The 18,187-nt window shown below is 46.0% G+C and overlaps 1 protein-coding gene across 1 annotated transcript in view; it reads right to left on the reverse strand.

The window, feature by feature from the left end:
• Window positions 1–332: 332 nt before the first annotated feature.
• Window positions 333–18,187, reverse strand: part of CDK15 (cyclin dependent kinase 15) — an 83,246-nt gene continuing 65,391 nt past the window's right edge. Inside the window, exon 13 of the mRNA XM_060257037.1 lies at window positions 333–506. Coding sequence (XP_060113020.1) covers window positions 397–506 — 110 coding nt within the window. The 3' untranslated portion in view covers window positions 333–396. The remainder of the gene's footprint in view (window positions 507–18,187) is intronic.

An 18,187-nucleotide genomic window follows, 5' to 3' on the forward strand; every position in this document is an offset into this window, starting at 1 on the left:
CTGCCAAAAAGCCTTCCCCCAGCAGTTCCACCATTGCTTCTTCACTTACCCATCAGTTTCCCGAGCCCTGAAACAGGGAGGGTGAGCCCAAGACTTTAAGTACCCCTGGCCAGGTGCCTTGGGTCAGGTATTGGTGCTGGCTCTGAACTTTCTGCAAATGACATGCAACAACCTGACCGAGAGCCCTAAAACCATCTCAAATCGGCGATGTCAAAACTCGCTGTCAATTTAACACAGGGGGTCAGACTTGCTCCCATGAATGGAATAATGAAATTGGTTGAGGAAGTCCAGACGCCCTAGAATGCCGAAGACTTTGGCTGCTGTTTTATTCGTGGATCATAAGCAGCGTTCTTTTCATTCTCTGCTTGGAAAAAGGAAGTCGCTCATTTGTCCTTTTCACCAAAACTTGCTAGAGCTGATAGGGTGATGATCCTTCTGGTACGGAGCAAACAGGTCACATATTTCTGGTTTCAACTTCACACCGGAGACCACGAACACAGATTGCGCTAGGGGTACAAACAAACAAAGCCCAGAGGTAGGGTATCATTAGGCATGCGGCGACATAGAAGGAAACCAAGGCGGTGACTAACATGAAACGTGCCAGAAGGAAATTCTTCAGTATCATGAATGACTTCGCTTGCTTGGAAAGAAAAGCATATGGCTGTATAAACATATCAACCACTACACCAAACTGGCTCTCCGGAAGAGGCTTTTCAGCCTGGGTCCCTCCCTGTCCTGCTCAGCTGTGGCCTTGCACTGCTTCATGGGTTGCCAGCTCATAGCTTGGAAATTCCTTGAAATCTGGGGGTGGAGCCTGGGGAGGCAGTGCTTGGGGACAGGAGAGATTCAGCAAGGTCTAATACCATACAGCCCATCCTCCACAGCAGCCATTTTCTCCAGGGGAACTGATCTCTCTCGTCGGTTGTAGTCCCAGGAGATCTCTGGGCCCTACCTGGAGGATGGCCGACCAAGCGGCTTTCTACTTCTCTGGAACATCAGCTGAGCTGTGATCCTGGCAACTCATGACCTCCACTGTGGTTTTTCTTTTGCCTGGCCACTTTCATTGACTCCTCCTGGCTCTCCTGTGCCTGTTCCTACTGACTAGTCTTCCCTGGTTAGCCAGATCCATCTGGTTGGCAGATGCGATTTTAACCTCTCAGGGCTCTGATGATGCGAGGGTGTTTTGAGAAGCTTCAATAACACTTTCTCATACTTCCCATCACATGAAGCAATCACAGAAAGAGGATTCTGATTATGGCAGCCCCTTTGAGAAACGTCGCTGCCCAGGCTATTTAGATGTGGTAGAAACGATTGAGCAAGTTTTAGTGCTGTGTTGATTTTACCAGAATATTTGGAACATTTATATTACTCCAATTTTACAATCAGTTTTACATCTCTCTTCTCCTTGGTGACTGTTGTAATGAAATGACCCTTAAAGTAGCCAGATTTGCACTCAGGCACATATAATTAGACAGAAGCGTAGGACCCAATCTTAATATTTTAACCCAGTATAGCATTCTATACTATCCTATACATCATATACTAGGAACCCCATGGCACAGAGTGGTAAAGCTGCAGTACTGCAGTCCAAGCTCTCTGATCACGACCTGAGTTAGATCCCAGCAGAAGCTGGGTTCAGGTAGCCAGCTCAAGGTTGACTTAGCCTTCCAACCTTCCAAGGTCGGTAAAATGAGTACCCAGCTTGCTGGGGAGGAAATGTAGATGACTGAGGAAGGCAATGGCAAACCACCCCGTAAAAAGTCTGCCATGAAAACATTGTGATGCGACGTCATCCCAGAGTCGAAAATGACTGGTGCTTGCACAGGGGACTTCCTTTACCTTTTTAAATAGCATTCTATGCTTAGTGTTATCTAGATATGAAACCAATGTAAATGCTTGCTGATGAATTCTGATCTCGGATTGTAATAAACTTTACTTGAACTTGATTACAGTAGCCATATATATATGCTGTTCCCAGTGCCCTGTCAGAATTCTCCTCTGGTTGCTTTGCTCTGCTCTTATATTAGTATTTCCCTAGTTTTGTACTATAATGCGCTTCAAAAACTTCCACCCGTAAGTTTTCCTCCTCCATTACTTTGGGAGGGATGCAGAATGTAGAACAGAGGGAAAGTTAGGATTCTCTAACACTGGCTCCAGTCCTTGTAGAATTCTTATCGAGAAATTCTCTTTTCAAAAACACCAAGAGCCCTAGGAAAAGAAAAATAATAATTTGACATAACAGTAGTGGGAATGCAGCCTGCTAATCAAAAGGATTCAAAAATCTTTCTATGTGCTGCCAAGCAAGCGCTCTTCTTCCTGCTCAGCGGAGGGCGGGGGAAAGAGACAAAAAAGACAGAGAGAGAACCGAGGCCTGGAAGGGGCTCCTCTCTTCGGCAAATCTTAACAAATGCAAAAGCTTCCACTCCACTGACTCCTCATTAACTTACCGAATCTGACAGGCTAATTATCGCAGCTGCTTTGCGCAGGGAATAAATAAATATGAAAGTGGATGTTTAAAGTGGGGGGGGGGGAACCGAGAAGGAAAAACGCCATCATCCAGACAGTCAATAGAAAAGAGAGAGTTTGTTTAAAGATTTCATATCCCCCCAATGCATTCGGAGCGTTTTGGGGGAAAGAGCGTGAGATAGTTGTCTCTCAGCCTAATTGAGTTCCCTCCATTTGAGGAGGCCTGTCTGTCACCCGTCTCCAGCTTTAAACTGGGGGACTTTTTGTGTTCCTCAGGAAATCTGCTCGTTGTCAATTTTAGGCCACTCTGCGGATGGGTGGATGTGGTGGGGGGGCTCCTGCCTGGCAGCTACATGACCTGTGCCCCCCCCCCCCACCACCCGCAATAGCATCCCTGGCAGCCAAAGACTCAATCAGTCCAATCCTGCAAGAAAGGAGACGCGTGAAATGCCAGTGTGCTTTGTATGGTCTTAGCTAGTGTACAAGAACGGCTCAAAACTTCCCTTCAGGTAGGTAGACCTGTTGGTCTGAAGCAGCAGAACAAAGTTTGAGTTCAGTGGCTTCTTTAATTCAAAGTGTGACTCAAGGTTGCATCTGAAGAAGTGTGTATGCGCATGAAAGCTTACAGCTTGAATTAAACTTTGTCGGTCTTAAACTGGACACAAACTTTGTTCTAAGAACTTACCTGTGAAGCTTGAAAGCCCCAGTTCAAAGATCCTGCTGCCGCAAATTAATTTGTTGACTGCAGGCAAGCCCCCCTCTCTGCATTATTACTGGTGTAACAAAGGGAAATTTTCAACAGGTCCCTTCTTGAAGGAACCTTCCCCCAGCCTCTTAAGGAGGCCGTGGTTTTCCCCCTTCTAAAAAAGCCATCTCTGGACCCAGCCGAATTGGCAAATTACCGGCCGGTGTCTAACTTGCCCGTTCTTAGGCAAGATTATTGAAAGGGCTGTGGCAGTGCAGCTTCGGAGTTTTCTGGATGACGCTTCCGTGCTTAACCCACATCATTCCAGTTTTCGTCCGGGTCACGGGACGGAGACGGTTCTAGTTGCCCTCACAGATGACCTCCAGAGGCACCTGGACAGAGGTGGCTCGGCAGTGCTGATGCTACTAGACCTGCCAGCAGCATTCGACATGGTTGACCATCAGCTACTGACCTGTTGCTACACTGACGCTGGGATCCAGGGGATGGCCTTGAAGTGGCTTTCCTCCTTTCTCCGGGGTCAGGGACAGAGGGTGGCATTAGGGGACGAAGTATCCCGACGATACCCACTTATGTCTGGCGTGGTGTGCCGCAGGAAGCAGTTCCCTCCCCGATGTTATTTGACATCTACATGCACCCCCTTGCCCACGTGGCTCAGAGGCATGAGCTGGGTTGTCACCAATATGCAGATGACACCCAGCTCTACCTGTTGATGGGTGGCCAGTCCGACTCCACCCCTGAAGATCTGTCCACAGCATTGCAAGCTGTGGCGGGGTGGCTCAAGCTGAGTAGACTGAAATTAAATCCGATGAAGATGGAGGTCCTGTATCTGAGTCACCGTGGCCCAGGACCAGAGGTCCATTTACTGACCTTTGATGGAGCACAGCTTTTTACCATCTGCGGATGGCAAGGCAGTTGGTCCCCTTTCTCGAACGCAACGACTTGGCAACAGTGATCCATGCTACAGACACCTCGAGACTGGATTACTGTAATGCCCTCTACATAGGGCTGCCCTTGTCCCAAATCTGGCAACTCCAGCTAGTGCAGAATGCTGCCTCCAGGCTGTTAATGGGAATTCCTTTACGGGAACACATTCAGTCTGTGCTGAAAGCGCTGCACTGGCTACCGATAGCGTACCGGATTCGCTTCAAGGTGCTGGTCATTACCTTTAAAGCCCTATATGGCCAGGGTCCTGCATTCCTTAGGGACCGCCTTTCCCTGCATATGCCCCAGCAAGCACTTCGGTCTGGGTCTCAAAACTTGCTGACAGTCCCCATCGTCAGAGAAGCTAAACTTAAATCAACTAGAACTAGGTCCTTTTTCGTTGCTGCCCCTAGCTGGTGGAATGAGTTGCCGGAGGAAGTCAGGGCCCTGTGAGAGTTTTCACAGTGCAAAATGGCACTCTTCCGCCACACTCTCCCGCCACACATTTTCATAATGGCAACACCTGCAGCAATGGGACGGGCCCATAAATATTACCAACGAATCTATCTCATCACACTATGGCAATCCTGGGACCTCTTAGAACATCTCACACAGACCATCCAGCTACTTACCACCATTAGAATTTTAACTGTTGTCTGAAACTATTGTACTGGCACCTGCTGATGTTTTAATAACTATTCTTATGTTTTTATGTTCTTCTTGTTGTTTTATCTTGTTGGTTATGCTAATTTGATTGTGTGACCCTTAATCTGTGAACCGCCCTGAGCCTGCCTTTGGCGGGGAGGGCGGGATATAAATTAAATAATAAATAAATAAATTTATGTCTTGTGAGCAGGCCTCAGATTCAGCAAGAGCTCACAGGAGCACAGCTCCTGAACCTTTCTGACGGTTCCCCCTCTTCCTTCCCACCTACCTTGTACATTGAATAGTAGGTGCAGCTGCATAACAATCCCTGGATTAGGAGAGCAGGCAGCCAGCCAGCCACCAGGGGCTTTGCCACACCCCCAGCAGCCCAACAGCCCTCCTTAACCGCCAGAGAAGCCCGCACCACCTTTTCTCCACTTCTTATGTGATTTTGGGTTGCGGCTGACTTGCTAGCCTTTTGACTGGGGGGGGGGTTGGTCCAAGAGAACCTCAGGCAAACAAGGCTTGCTTGGGTTGGCTGGATCTCTAGCCAGCCCAAGCAGGCCTCACTTGCCCAGGGCTCTTTTCTTGCATTTGGTTGCTTTTGGCTGGGGAGGGGGACCAGCATATGCTAATGAATTATGCTAATGAGCTCCACCACCTATTGTTCTACAAAAAGACCCCTGATTGTGAGGATTATTTGAGAAAGTGTCTATGAAATACCTATTTATTTAACTCATTCATTTCTCCCCAACGGAGATCAAAAGCATCTTACATCCTTCCTCACCCTTCCATTTTATTCTCATAACAACACTGTGAGGTAGGTTAGGATGAGAGGGTGTGACTGACCCAAGGTCACCCAGCGAGCTTCCATGATACAAGAAGAAGAAGAAGAAGATAATGGATTTATATCCCGCCCTCCACTCCGAAGAGTCTGAGCGGCTCACAATCTCCTTTACCTTCCTCCCCCACAACAGTCACCCTGTGAGGTGGGTGGGGCTGGAGAGGGCTCTCCCAGCAGCTGCCCTTTCAAGGACAACCTCTGCCAGAGCTATGGCTGACCCAAGGCCATGCTAGCAGGTGCAAGTGGAGGAGTGGGGAATCAAACCCGGTTCTCCCAGATAAGAGTCCGCACACTTAACCGCTACACCAAACTGGCTCTCCAAGCTGGCATTCGAACCTTGGTCTTCCAAATCCTACTCTTAACTGCAACACCACACTGGTCTTCTAAGTGGAAGTAGAAAGTGTCATCAAGTTGCAGCGGACTTACGGTGATCTCATGGGGTTTTCAAGGCAAGAGACGTCCAGAGCCATTGCCTGCCTCCATGTGATGACTCTGGTATTCCTTGGAGGTCTCCCATCCAAATATTAGCCAGGGCTGACCCTGCTTAGCTTCTGAGATCTGATGAGATCAGGCTAGCCTGGGCTCTCCAGGTCAGGGACCAGACTTCTAAACTGTGGTGTAAATACTCAGGGGTGTAATTCTAGCAGGAGCTCCTTTGCATATTAGGCCACACCCCTAGATGTAGCCAATCCTCCAAGAGCTTAAAAGGTTCTTTTTTGTAAGCTCCAGGAGGATTGGCTACCTCAGGAATGTGTGGCCTAATATGCAAAGGAGCTCCTGCTAGAATTACACCCCTGTAAATACTAAATATCAGGGGTTGTTTTGTTGAAAAATAGGTGGTGGAGCTCAACCAGGGATTGTTATGCAGCTGTACCTACTATTCAGTGGACAAGGTGGGAAGGAGAAGGGGGAACCTTCAGAAAGGTTCAGGAGCTGTGCTCCTGTGAGCTCCTGATGAATTCAAGGCCTGCTAAATATTATTAAGTAAATATGCTCAATGAGATGGAACAAGCACATATCATTATAATGTCTCTTTTTGCTTGAGTATTTAGGATCTTCAGAATTTCTCTCTTGTCCAAACTAAAGGTGAGGGAATCTCAAATGCTGTTGCAATGAGATTCTCCACCCCTGGGGTGGGAGGGGGGATTCATATTTTATGTCTTCCCCAAATGTGAAACCTACTCAGAAGGCAAACCTATTTTATTCAGTGGGGCTTAGTCCAGGAAAATGTCCCGAAGATTGCAACCAGTGTTCCATCTAAGCTGAGTTAGCGTGAGCTAGCTCACAGTTTTTCAGCCTCCAGCTCACACATTTTCGTCTTCACTCAGGAAAAAATGGCCCCAGAGCAAACTAATGTATGCAGCAGCTCACAACTTTAATGCCTGTAGCTCACTAAGTAGAATTTTTGCTCACAAGAGTCAACAGCTTAGAGGGAGCATTGATTGCAGCCGTGGCCACAAATCACCCTTGCATCTGTCTTTGCAATATTCTGACACATGAAGGTTGATAATGCACTACACGACACAAGAAAAGAAGTCCCATCTGCATGCCAGCCAATGTAATCCTGGTTGGAGGGAGAAACAAAGCAGGTCTGGACATTGCGGGAAGGCTGCTACATCACTCTAAGCGTGCATAGGTGTTATCTCCTTGAATGAGATGCCTCTTCTTGTCAACCTGGGAGCTGCCCTCTGACCCACCTCCTCTCTCACACTTTGTCCTCTGTCCAGTGCCGGCCCTAGGGTCCATGGAGCCCCAGGCAGGCTCCCTGCCCGGTGCCCCCCTGCCACAACCTCCTGCCTCCTGACCTCCCTCTGCTGCGCTGTGCTCCGTCGCCCACCCCGTCCCTCCTCCCCCCTTTTTTAAGCTTTGGGGAGCAGGCGGAGGGCAGCGGAACGGAAGGGAGGGGGCTGGTGGGGGCTGGCAGCAGCACGCGGCGAGCTTCGAGGGCAGAGCACGGCGGAAGGGAGGGGGGGCTGTCTGTGGCTGGCAGCAGTGGTGGCGGCGGGGGAGAGAGAGGCAAACTAGGCGGTTGTCTTGGGCACCAGGAGGGGGGGAGTCCAATTTGGCGCTCTCCTCCCAGCACCCTAGGCAATCGCCTAGTTTGCCTAGTGGGCGAGCCGGCCCTGCCTCTGTCTTAATTCCTCCATGGCCTTCCATGGAGACATGTCTCTTCAGGTCTACTCACACACTTGGTGCTAGAGAAGCTGGCCAACTGTGATAGGGAAAATACTCTTTAAATTAAACTTCTTTGTATTTATTAGAATTCCAAGCTGTTCTATTCTACCTAATATAGAGTATTATCAATAAAAATTTCAAGCATCATAACAGAATATCTTGCTAACTTTGATATTCTACCAAAAAATCAATATTGCAGAGAGTTATTATTCTTGTAATCTGAGTATTCTTGATTGGTATTGATTGTTGTTTAGATACTCCAATTGTACTCCAAAGCTTAGATACCTTTGAAGTCATTCGTGTTCTTTTATTTTCTGTATTTGTGAATAGAGAACTCAATAAAAACTTTAAATAAATAAAAAAATTAAGCTTCTCTCTCTTTTCTTTTGACTGCAACCAGAATGTGAAATGGATCTACTTGAATAAATGTAAGTTTAGCTTTTTTGCAACATACTTCTTGGGAAATTTATTTACTGCACAAAGTATCACACTTCTATGACTAGACAAAACTCAAATGCTCCAATAGTCTTCACTTTCCCATTAAGCATAAGTAGATTCGAACTTCACATGTGAAAATGCCCAAAGACAACATTTACTCCCACCAGAACCTTACCAACTAGAAGGCAGATCAAAGTAATACTGGGGCTGTGTGGAATTGTGTTATGGATCCCGAGGGAAGGACCTCGGGCCATAAATTTTTTTTAAAAAGCTTTCTCAAGTGGTCATCAATCATCAGGCCAAGTTAGAAGGCAGACATCGCCATGTTATTATGCTTGAGAGGCAGAAGAAGGCATATATTTACACAACGGCATGAAGAAATACAAGGGAAGAGTCAGAAATGAATGTTTGCTTTTCCTAGGAAGAGCCTGCAGCACCTTACAGGAGACAGTCTCAGAGCTGGGCTAACGATGTAGCCCTTGGCTGCTACACAGCATGAGAGCTTTCACATCATCTATGATGAGAAGTGGAGATGCCAGAGATTGAACCGGGGACCTTCCGCAAGCCAAGCAGATGCTCTCTACCACATCCCCAGGAAAGGCCAATCTTCACAGTGAATGTAATATGTAGGGTTAAGACTCACACGATGAGCATCAGGTATAAAGTCAAAGTTTATTAAAAACAGTCATAAGACCAGCATACAAAATAATATAAGACAATACAGTATAAGAACATGGCAATAGACAGTTACAGCCACAATTCCTAAAATTCCGGACCAAACTAATCCTTCACTAATAACTCAACTTACAGTACGATCTACGCTTTTTAATTACCAGATAACAATACCTAGCAACCTTGCGTGAGACGGATTCATAATTGTCAGCCAATAAAAACTTCATCACTTGTTCCTCAGCATATTTACAATAATTTGCCAATGGTTTAAAATGTGAGAGAAGGGGTATCAGCAGCTGCTGTCTCTCTTCATCATACATAGGACAATGAAGAAATATATGGGCAGCTGACTCCACCTGATTCAACAAATCCTCTGATGCATGGGAGTCCGGGTATATCTACCAAAAAGGACTGCTGATGGGAGCGCATCGAAACGGGCTCTAGTAAATGCCCATCTATAATTAGGATTTTTTATAAATCCAAAATAAGATGCAGATCTTAGGCTTGGTCCAAGTTTCAGTTTCTTGTAATAACAAGGTAGGGCTGCATAATAAATAAATAAATAATAATCATTTTGTGCTTCGATATCCTTAAATCTTTGAGAAATCAAACTCCTTGCATACTTCTGCACTCCCTCTAATAAATTTTCAGGATCTAACCCAATTGATTTCAGTTTATCAACTACTCTATGAGACCATTGGGGATAAGGAGTTGATGTCAGAAAATCAGGGATAAGCCCCAACGGGTTCAGATGAGTCTTAACCCAATAGTTACACCTCTGAATCCAGACATTCAATGTGACTGTAGATAAACCAGCTTCCTGTCTCAATATCAAACTTGGCGTACCTTTCGGGGTATAAAAAAGTGCTCTAAGAAATTTTGATTGCACTAACTCCAATTCTTTAATTTTACTCACAGACAATATTTGCGTTCCATAAATCATCTGAGGGAGAACTTTGCTCAAATAAAGTTTAAGAGCAGCCGGCACATAATGGGCTTCCTCATTCCTAAAGAAGTGCAATATAGCATTTGCGCTCTTTTGTGCTGAACATGCTGTATATTGAATATGACTGGAAGCCCTGCCGTTAAATGTAAAGGTTAATCCCAGATATTTAAAATTTTTAACCTGATCTACCCAGACTCCATCCATTATCCATTTCATTTCTTTGTATTTTTTATGGAAGCGCATAATCTTTGTTTTTGAATAATTTATTGCAAGTGACTCTTTTTGGCATTGCATGCTAATTTTTTTCATGAGCATCAGGTATAAGTTGCTGTTTCATAGCCAATCATAGTTCCAAAGGGGAAGAGATGGGCAAACACTGTGAATGAAGTTCAAAGATCTTGCTGCATTAGCAGAGTTGAAAGTATCTCAGATAGTTTCTTCCTGTGTGATTTTTAAGCAAGAGCTATCAACCGTTGTAGCTTACAGCCACAATTTATGGTACTTCGTTTTACCCAGTCTTTACTCAAGGAAATCTCACATCAAAGTCAAACTCTCCAGTGAACGGACCAGTTGAGGTCAGCTTGAATTCTGACTGGATAAGGAATCCACTTCTCATCTGTATATATTTCATTCAGCAGTAAATACCTCTTTCTTTCAACATTTTTAGCCCAGATGAGCAGCCAATCTGTCCACCTGTGGGCCAATCTGTCTACCTGCACCCATGGCATGCTAAGATTGAGACTAGACTACTACAATGCATTCCACATGGTTCTGCCCTTGAAGTCAACTCCAAAACTCATGGTACAAAATGTCACAGCTCAGCTATTATTGGGAGAGTAGCCGGAGCATGTATATTATACAAATTGTGGCCCATCACTCCATTGGCTGCCCATCAATTAACAAGTTCAATGCCAGCTAAAACATAAAAGTTGCCCCCTGTGCAAGCACCGAGTCATTACTGACCTATGTGGTTATGTTACATCATGATGTTTTCAGTGGCAGGTACCAGCTATCAAATGCAAAGCCCTACATGGCCTTGGACTTTCATATTTGCTCCACCATGATAGCTTCATTTGTTCGGGGAATTTTGGGGGTAAAAAGGTAGTCCCCTGTGCAAGCAGCAGTCATTTCCAACTCTGGGGTGATGTTGCTTTCACAACAGACTTTTTTCACAGCAGACTTTTTATGGGGTGGTTTGCCATTGCCTTCCCCAGTCATCTACACTTTCCCCCCAGCAAGCTGGGGACTCATTTTACCGACCTCAGAAGGATGGAAGGCTGAGTTAACCTGGAGCCAGCTACCTGAACCAGTTTCCGCTGGGATCGAACTCAGGTAGTAAGCAGAGGGCTTCAACTGCAGTACTGCAGCTTTACCACCTTGCTCCATAGGGCTACCGCCCTGCAAATGAAAAAAATCAGCAACCACCTGTATTCATGCATTCTCTGCAGAGGTCCCCACCTTACGGCACGGATTGCCAGAGATGGTTGGAAAGGCTCCTGCACTTCAGTCATTTCCAAACTATGTAATACAGAATTGCTCAGGTGATCAGTTTTATAAAGATAATCACAGCAGTTTATAACAAAGCGGTTTAGGAATAAAACACTTTTATAAAAGGAACGAGACTGTGAGCTATACCACTGTGTATAGCATTTATTATCTGCTGTATCTATGACCTTGCCTTAACATGGGCTCCAGACTACATTGAGAATATATTTTCTGCAGACCAAGTGACAAAGGTAACCCCCCCCCCGATTTATAGATGAGTTGATTTTAATCCTTCTATATCGATTAAAACATTTAAAATAGATATATTGTGTACATCAAGATACTTTTGAATACTTGCCCTGATCTGGCTAGCCCAGGCAAGCCTGATCTCATCAGATCTCAGAAGCTAAGCTGGGATGACTCTGGCAAGTACTTGTATGGGAGACATCCGTGGAATACCAGCAGTCGGAGGGCAGGGGCAGGCTTTATTCAGCCACCTCTCTGAATATCCTCCAGGTTCCCAGTAAGGGTCAGTCACCAAAGGTCACCATAACCTCCAGGAGCACACACACACAAATACAATCCCCCCCCCCCAATACTTTTTTGTTGTTCAGTCGCAGTCGAGTCCGACTCTTTGTGACCCCATGGACAAAATCACGCCAGGCCCTCCTGTCTTCCACCATCCTCCGAAGTCTGCTCAAATTCATGTTTGTTACATCAGTAACACAGTCCAGCCATCTCCTCTTTTGCCATCCCCTTCTTCTTTTGCCTTCTGTCTTTCCCAGCCTCAGTATCATCTCCAGGGAGTGCTCCCTTCTCATTTGGTGGCCAAAGTATTTGAGCTTCAGCTTCAACATCTGACCTTCCAGGAAAGTCATGGTTGATTTCCCTTAGGACTGACTGATTTGATCTTCTTGCAGTCCAAGGGGCTCTCAAGATTCTTCTCCAGCACCACAGCTCAAAAGCATCTATTCTTCTGTGCTCGGCCTTCCTTACAGTCCAGCTCTCACAGCCATACATTACTACTGGAAATACCATCACTTTGACTATTCGGACTTTTGTTGGCAGGGTGATGTCTCTACTTCTTATTATACTGCCCAGGTTTGCCATAGCTGTCCTCCCAAGGAGCAAACTTTAATTTCATGGCTACAGTCACCATCTGCAGTGATCTTGGATCCCAGAAATGTGAAGTCTTCACTACTTCCATGTCTTCTCCTTCTATTTGTCAAGGCGTGAATACTTTTACAAACACATAATTGAAGTATCGTTCAAGATGAGTACATGACCATGGCGGTAGGTATTTTAAATGAGGCCTCGATGTCATATCTCTGCCTTGAGTCACAGAGTTTTATTATAATTAAGTAACTCAGAATCTCTCTTTAACTCATCCTACCATTGTATCTTTTTTATATGTATTAAATCAATATTATTTTCCCATTTTCTTCCTTTCTACTCCTTCAGTTGATTTTAATTTTAGTATTGTATTATCTGGAGCCAAAGTGCAATAAATACATTTGACCATTGAGGAAGGCCAAATTGGCTTGAAACGTGTATGGTTTGGTCACATATGATTTATGCTGTTGTGTAATTTTATTCTGATTTGAGATTACTTTTTGGACTTATATCTGTTTGGTGTAGTAGTTAAGTGTGCGGACTCTTATCTGGGAGAACCAAGTTTGATTCCCCACGCCTCCACTTGCAACTGCTGGAATGGCCTTGGGTCAGCCATAGCTCTCGCAGGAGTTGTCCTTGAAAGGGCAGCTGATGTGAGAGTCCTCTCAGCCCCACCTACCTCACAGGGTGTCTGTTGTGGGGGAGGAAGGTAAAGGAGATTGTGTGACCACTCTGAGACTCTGAAATTCAGAGTATCGGGCGGGATATAAATCCAGTTTTCTTCTTCTTCTATCTGATTTGTAACAAATACATGTATTCTTGTATATCTGACCATATCTATGGTGTGTGTTTATAACTGCTATAATTTGGCCCTTAGATTTGCTGTAATTACCCTTTTGATTCTTATTTCAATTCGTTTTGGGTTAAGTCCCCCACTTTTTTTTTTTTGTACTTTGTTTCTGTATTACCTTGCTCTCACCTTTGTTTTTATATATGCAATATCATGTATAAAACCAGTGCAATGTAATGGTGAAAAGAATGGTGGACTAGGATTCTGCGCAACTTGGGTTTGAATCCCCACCACTTCTACCATGGAAGCTCACTGGGTGATCCTGGGCTTGTCACTAACTCAGAGCCTGGCCTACCTCACAGGGATTTTGTGATAAATGGAGGAACTACTTTCTAAGCCATTTTGGGGCTCGTAGAATTGGACCCCCCCAGTCCAATCTTTTTGAAACTTGGAGGGTACTTTGAGGTGAGGCACTGGATTCTATGCTGAAAATTTGGTGCCTCAACCTCAAAAAACTCACAGATCAATTCCCCATTATACCCTATGGCACCCTGGTCAACGGTAGCTCTCCAGATTTTTTTTTGCCTACAACTCCCATCAACCCCAGCCATTGGCCATGCTGGCTGGGGCTGATGGGAATTGTAGGCAAAAAACATCTGGAGAGCTACCGTTGGCCACCCCTGCCCTATGGGAATCAGTCTCCACAGGGAATAATGAAATGCCCAGTAGATTGGCTATATCAGAGTGGTGTGGCTAGATATGCAAAGGAGTTCCTGCTACAAAAAAAGCTCTGCGTGTGAAGAAGAATAAGATATTGGATTTATATCCTGCCCTTCACTTTGAATCGCAGAGTCTCAGAGTGGTCAGAATCTCCTTTACCTCCCCCACCTCACAACAGACACTCTGTGGGGTAGGTGGGGCTGAGAGAGCTCTTACAGCAGTTGCCCTTTCAAGGACAACTCCTAAGAGAGCTATGGCTGACCCAAGACCATTCCAGTAGCTGCAGGTGGAGGAGTGGGGAATCAAACCCTGTTTTCCCAGATAAGAGTCGGTGCACTTAATTACTACACCAAACTGGCAAAGGCAGTCCCGCAGGGCTCTGGCCACATAGGGCTTTAAAGGTAAGAACCAGCTGTTTGAAATGAATTTGGTTGCTATAGGTTGAATGCGTTCCTGCAAGGAGAGACCCAATAGCAGCCTGGCTGCATCATTCTGCAGCAGTTGAAGCTTCTAGATTTGAGACAAGGATAGCCCCATGTAGAGGGCATTACAGCAATCTAATCTCGAGTGACCACAGTGTGGATCACTGTTGCTAAGTTGCTGCATTGGAGGAAGGGGACCAAATGCCTAATTAGCCGAAGATGGTAATTGTTAAGGAGGAATCCAGAAGTAATTGTTAAGGAGGAATCCATAATCCAGAAGCACTCCCGAGCTCTGAAGAAGAAGAACGTAGATTTATACCACATCCTTCTCTCCGAATCAGTCTCAGATCAGCTCACAATCTGCTTTATCTTCCTCCACAACAAATACCCTGTGAGGTAAGTGGGGCTGAGAGAGCTCTAACAGAAACTACCCCTTTTCAAGGACAACTCTGCCAGAGCTATGGCTGACCCAAGGCCATTCCAGCAGCTGCAAGTGGAGAAGTGGGGAATCAAACCTGGTTCTCCCAGATAAGAGTCCACACACTTAACCACTACACCAAACTCTTAACCCTTGGTGCCAGCGCAAGAAATGCCCCATCAAGGGCCAGGAGTGGAATCTCCACTCCTGGTCAGCCATGACTTAGGTATAGGATCTCGGTCTTCATCAGATTCAATTTCAGTCGACTCAGCGTGAGCTATCCTGCTGCAGCTTGTAACGCCAGATCCAGATTTTTCAGGCTGCAGCCAGATCAGCTGCCCACCAAGATATCATCCACATATTGATGGCGTCCCAGCCCATACCTCCTGACAATCTGGGCAAGGGGGTGCATGTAGATGTTAAATAACATTGGGGAGAGGACAGCCTTGTGACACTCCGCATATATGCGGGTGTCTTTGGGACAGCTTCTCCCCTGTTGCCACCCTTTGTCCCCGACCCTGTAGAAAAGAGGAAAGCCACTGTAAGGCAGTCCCCTGAATCCCAGCATCAGCAAGGCGGTGGGTCAGTAACTGATGGTCAACCACGTTGAACACAGCCGACAGGTCCAACAACAATAGTACCACTCTGGAGGTCATCCATGAGAGCGACCAGTACTGTCTCTGTTCTGTGGTTTGGGCAAAAGCTGGATTGGCATGGATCCAGGGCTTTTTTTGTAGCAGGAACTCCTTTGCATATTAGGCCACACCCCTCTTATGTAGCCAATCCTCCAGGAGCTTACAGGGCTCTTCTTACAGGGCCTACTGTAAGCTCTTGAAGAATTGGCTACATAAGAGAGGTGTGGCCTAATATGCAAAGGAGTTCCTGCTACAAAAAGAGCCCTTTATGGATCTAATATGGAAGCGTCCTCCAGAAAACTCTGCAGCTGAATTGCCACCGCTCTCTTGATGATCTTGCCACCAAAAGGCAGATTTGTCAGCGGTCGGTAATTTGCTAATATGGTCGGGTCTAGTGATAATATTAACCAGCATTAATATTAATAATAATGGCAATATCGGAGCCCATGACAATGTATAAGAAACAAGGTTTCCCACTATGAACATTCCACAGTGGATGCAGAGACATCCCCCCCCCCAAAGAAATGCTTTTAATGTTGTCGTTTCTCTTTTCTTCTTGCAATAAAGCCAGACATTTAGCATTGGTGACTGCTATTGTCCTACAGTGCAATCATGTTATAATGATCTAGTGCAATGATCTAGTTCCTTGGATTCTTCAGCTTCTTTTTTTTAAACAAACACTAAGACCGATTTCCCACTAGCCTTATGCCGCTCTCACTCTCCTCTTCTCCGTGGGGCTTCTGTTGGATTTCACACTATCTGCAACTCGCTCTGCCTCTTTCACGCAGCAAACAAGTTCCTTTAAAAACCAGTTTCTGTTTGCTGCATGAAAAGGGCAAAGCTAATTGAAGCCCCGGGGCAGATAGTGTGAAGCCCCACGGAGAAGAGGGGCATTAGAGCGGCATAAGGCTAATGGGAAATCAGCCACAGTCTCTAGCCCTTTTTGTTGTGGACATTTAATGGGAAAGGTGCAGGCAGTGCTTGTCCAGACTGGCTGCAAACAAATGGGGGGGGGGGTGTCGCAGGTCAGCTGGCAACACTCCAGAACTTTTCTTGAGAAAGCAAAAGTTCATTGCCAGCACCCTCCAGATCAAAGCCGGATCACCCAGAAGTGTAAACTGATACAATTGAATCAAATTAAATCAGGCAACACTGGAAACCAAACATCTTGCATGATTCAAAAGTGGAGTCAGATGTGCTGGGAATTATTTGAAACTTGCCAGCTTCCCCCCCCTGCCCCCCCTTTATAAAGCTTAATGAGTCATTCATGAATATGAGCTTGCTGAATCAGGAATCGGAACCCTTTCTGCCTAAAAGGCTTTGATTTGTTTTGCAGAAGGTCGGTTGCCATGATAACACGATGTCCCTGCCCGTGCAAGAGGCCCCACTGGTTGGCAGAGGGGTGAAATATCAACTGTCATTTGGGGGAGAGGGGGAAGCACCGTGCTAATATCCTAACCCAGGGGATGGGGAATAAATTCTTCAAATGGAAATGACCTGTCTCCTCCTGCCGAGTGACAGAGACGTGTGCCAATCTGGTGTCTTCCTTTCCTTCTTCCCTCCCCTCTCCCCCACTTTCTCCTCCTGCCTCTCTGTCTCTCTGTACCTGTTTTATTTTTCCACGCTCTCCCTCCCTCCTCTCTGTCTTTTTTGGCATGGCCACTTTCATCTCCCCCTTTGGGGATTGGAGATGTCACCGCAGGAGGAAGTGCTTCTCTGCCTCTTCGGCAGCGGCAGAGCCCTGTGGCTTTGACAAACCTCCTTTAATTGGGAGGAAGCCGGGAGGGTTTGAAAGAACTGAAACATCCAGGAAGCTCCTTTTATCAGGCATAATTTAAACTCTGCATGGAGAAAAAACCTATATGTATAAAGAAAAGTCAACTCCCCTCCTGCTGTGAGTCCTCCCCCTCTCCCCACTCCTCCTCAGCTCCCTCCCTGTCTCCCCCCCCCCGTCCTCCCCCCCCCTCTCCGGCTTCTGCCGAGATTCAATCATTTCAATTTTCTAAAAAGTGTCAAAGTCGATCTTGTGTGCTGTGGCTGGCTGGACAGGGAAGGAATGCGGATCGTGCAGTCTTTTCCTTCCCACGTGTGCCACGGGCTCCCACGGACAATCAAACCAGACACAACACAGCGGCCAGTTCCGCACTAGACCTTTAATCCTGATCCAGTCCTGTCCCCAGACTGATTTTCTACACTAGAATCATGGAATCGTAACCTCATAAGAGTTGGTTTCTATGATTCAAGCGTAGAATGTCAGTTTGGGGGCAGGACTGGACCAGGATTAAAGGTCTAGTGCAGAAACCGTGTTTAGCGCTTTGGATCTGCCCCCGGTCAAGTATTGCTGGTCCACTTTGATCCCTTCTCTGCGGTTTGCCTCTCTACAGCCTTTCCAAAGCATATTTCTCAAACTGAGCTAGGGTCACTAACCTCCAGGTGGAGTTAGGGGTGACCACCTCCAGGCAGCACCTGGAGATCTCCCGCTAGTACAATTGATCTCCAGGCCACCAAGTCTAGAGATGTAAGGTTTATTTGATTTATATCCCACCCTCCCCACCAAAAGCAGGCTCAGGGAGGCTCACAATTCATAATAAAAACAATATAAAAACATTAGATTAAAATGGCAATCGGGTGCTAATTTCTATACAATTAAACAATATAGTACCTAAATACATAGACGGCATTCAATGGTCTTGAAAGATGTCCATACAGATCTAATGTCCTCGGTGATGGCAGAGAAAATGGCTGCTTTGGAGGGTGGGCTCTATGGCATTGCACTCTGCTGACGCCTCTC

The sequence above is a fragment of the Heteronotia binoei genome, chromosome 16 (assembly GCF_032191835.1).
Source record: "Heteronotia binoei isolate CCM8104 ecotype False Entrance Well chromosome 16, APGP_CSIRO_Hbin_v1, whole genome shotgun sequence".
Lineage (NCBI taxonomy): Eukaryota > Metazoa > Chordata > Lepidosauria > Squamata > Gekkonidae > Heteronotia > Heteronotia binoei.